The sequence below is a fragment of the Loa loa genome (assembly GCF_000183805.2).
Source record: "Loa loa unplaced genomic scaffold supercont3.45, whole genome shotgun sequence".
Taxonomy (NCBI): Eukaryota; Metazoa; Nematoda; class Chromadorea; order Rhabditida; family Onchocercidae; genus Loa; species Loa loa.
In genome coordinates, this window is record NW_018108225.1 from 272,932 (window position 1) to 274,150 (window position 1,219).

At 31.9% G+C, this 1,219-nt stretch overlaps 1 protein-coding gene across 1 annotated transcript in view; it reads left to right on the forward strand.

Moving 5' to 3' along the window:
- The window catches only part of LOAG_17154 (SCY1 protein kinase), a gene marked incomplete at its 3' end in the record, with an annotated part of 12,568 nt that overhangs the window by 3,960 nt on the left and 7,389 nt on the right, over positions 1-1,219 (forward strand). The window contains exon 4 of the mRNA XM_020449813.1: positions 127-229. Coding sequence (XP_020306611.1) covers positions 127-229 — 103 coding nt within the window. The remainder of the gene's footprint in view (positions 1-126; positions 230-1,219) is intronic.

The window sequence follows — 1,219 nt, forward strand, 5'->3', positions numbered from 1 at the left end:
TTTTAGTCTTATTATTGATCTGTGATTTTTAGTCTTATTATTGATCTGTGATCTCAGCTTAGATTAATTGATGAGAAATAAGATGAAAAGTTCATCCTAAATTATAATTTGTGAATTGTTTACCAGAGAGATGATAACTTTCGCCTCGGAAAATATTCAAGCAAGTCTGGAAGTAATCGTGGTTGAGGATGGACTTGGCAAACTGGAGATGAAACTTGGTATCTTGCAGGTTTGTTTTTTATCACATTATTCATCTGAATTGATCTTTCTGAGTTTAAATTAGTTCTTTTTCTCATAAATCCTTCTTTATTTTCAAAACGTCCGGCCAGGTCTCATTTCTTCAACTGTAATATTGGATCTGAACATAGATGCTAAGTTTTAATGGCTGACAAATGCCTATTATTGCTGTAGGAAAAATTAAGGGAGGTGCATTTGAATTTTTCAGTTGAAATCACAAAAATTAGTTAATATACGATAGGAAATAAGAAATTATTAGAAATATTGACGTATAGGAAATTATAAGTGGCAAGGACTGTGCTAACTAATAACTAAGACCCTTAAGGGATATTTCTTCGATTAATATTTCTGTAGTCATGTTGAAAGTTCAAAGAACCACTTTTTCCATGTATCTGCTGCTGATTTCAATTAGATGTTAATTCCTTATAATCACTTTCTTTTTTATCTACCGATTCCTTAATTTCCGCTTTTTTTGTTCTCTTCTCTCATAAAAAATGATCTGAAAACCCTATGGTAGTATCAAATTGTTTACCGAACTGGAGAGGTATTTGTTGCGAAAAATTTGGTTTTTTCTTTCGTAACAAATATAAACTCGACTTTTTTGCTTCCTTTATTAAAAGGAAGCTAGTTCCTCACATTTAGTTAAAAGAAACTGTTTTGTTGAGATTGAATTATCAGTGGATGGGTGAGGATCTGTTGATCCTTTTGATGTAGCAGAATATCAGGAATACAGGTAGTCGTTACTTTAATCCCGAGGAATAGATTGAAATGAATTTTGAGGGAGTAAAACAATAACGGAGCAGAATAACAAATTGGATCGGTGATTTAAAATTCCCTTGCAGAGATGGATGCGTATCTCTTTTTTAGTGAGTCAACAATGAATCCTTTTATATTGAAAACAAATGAGTGTGGATTACAATATGAGATAGCTCCTATAAGGTTTTACAAAGTCTGACAGTAATTTCATAGATGCAAGAGAAAT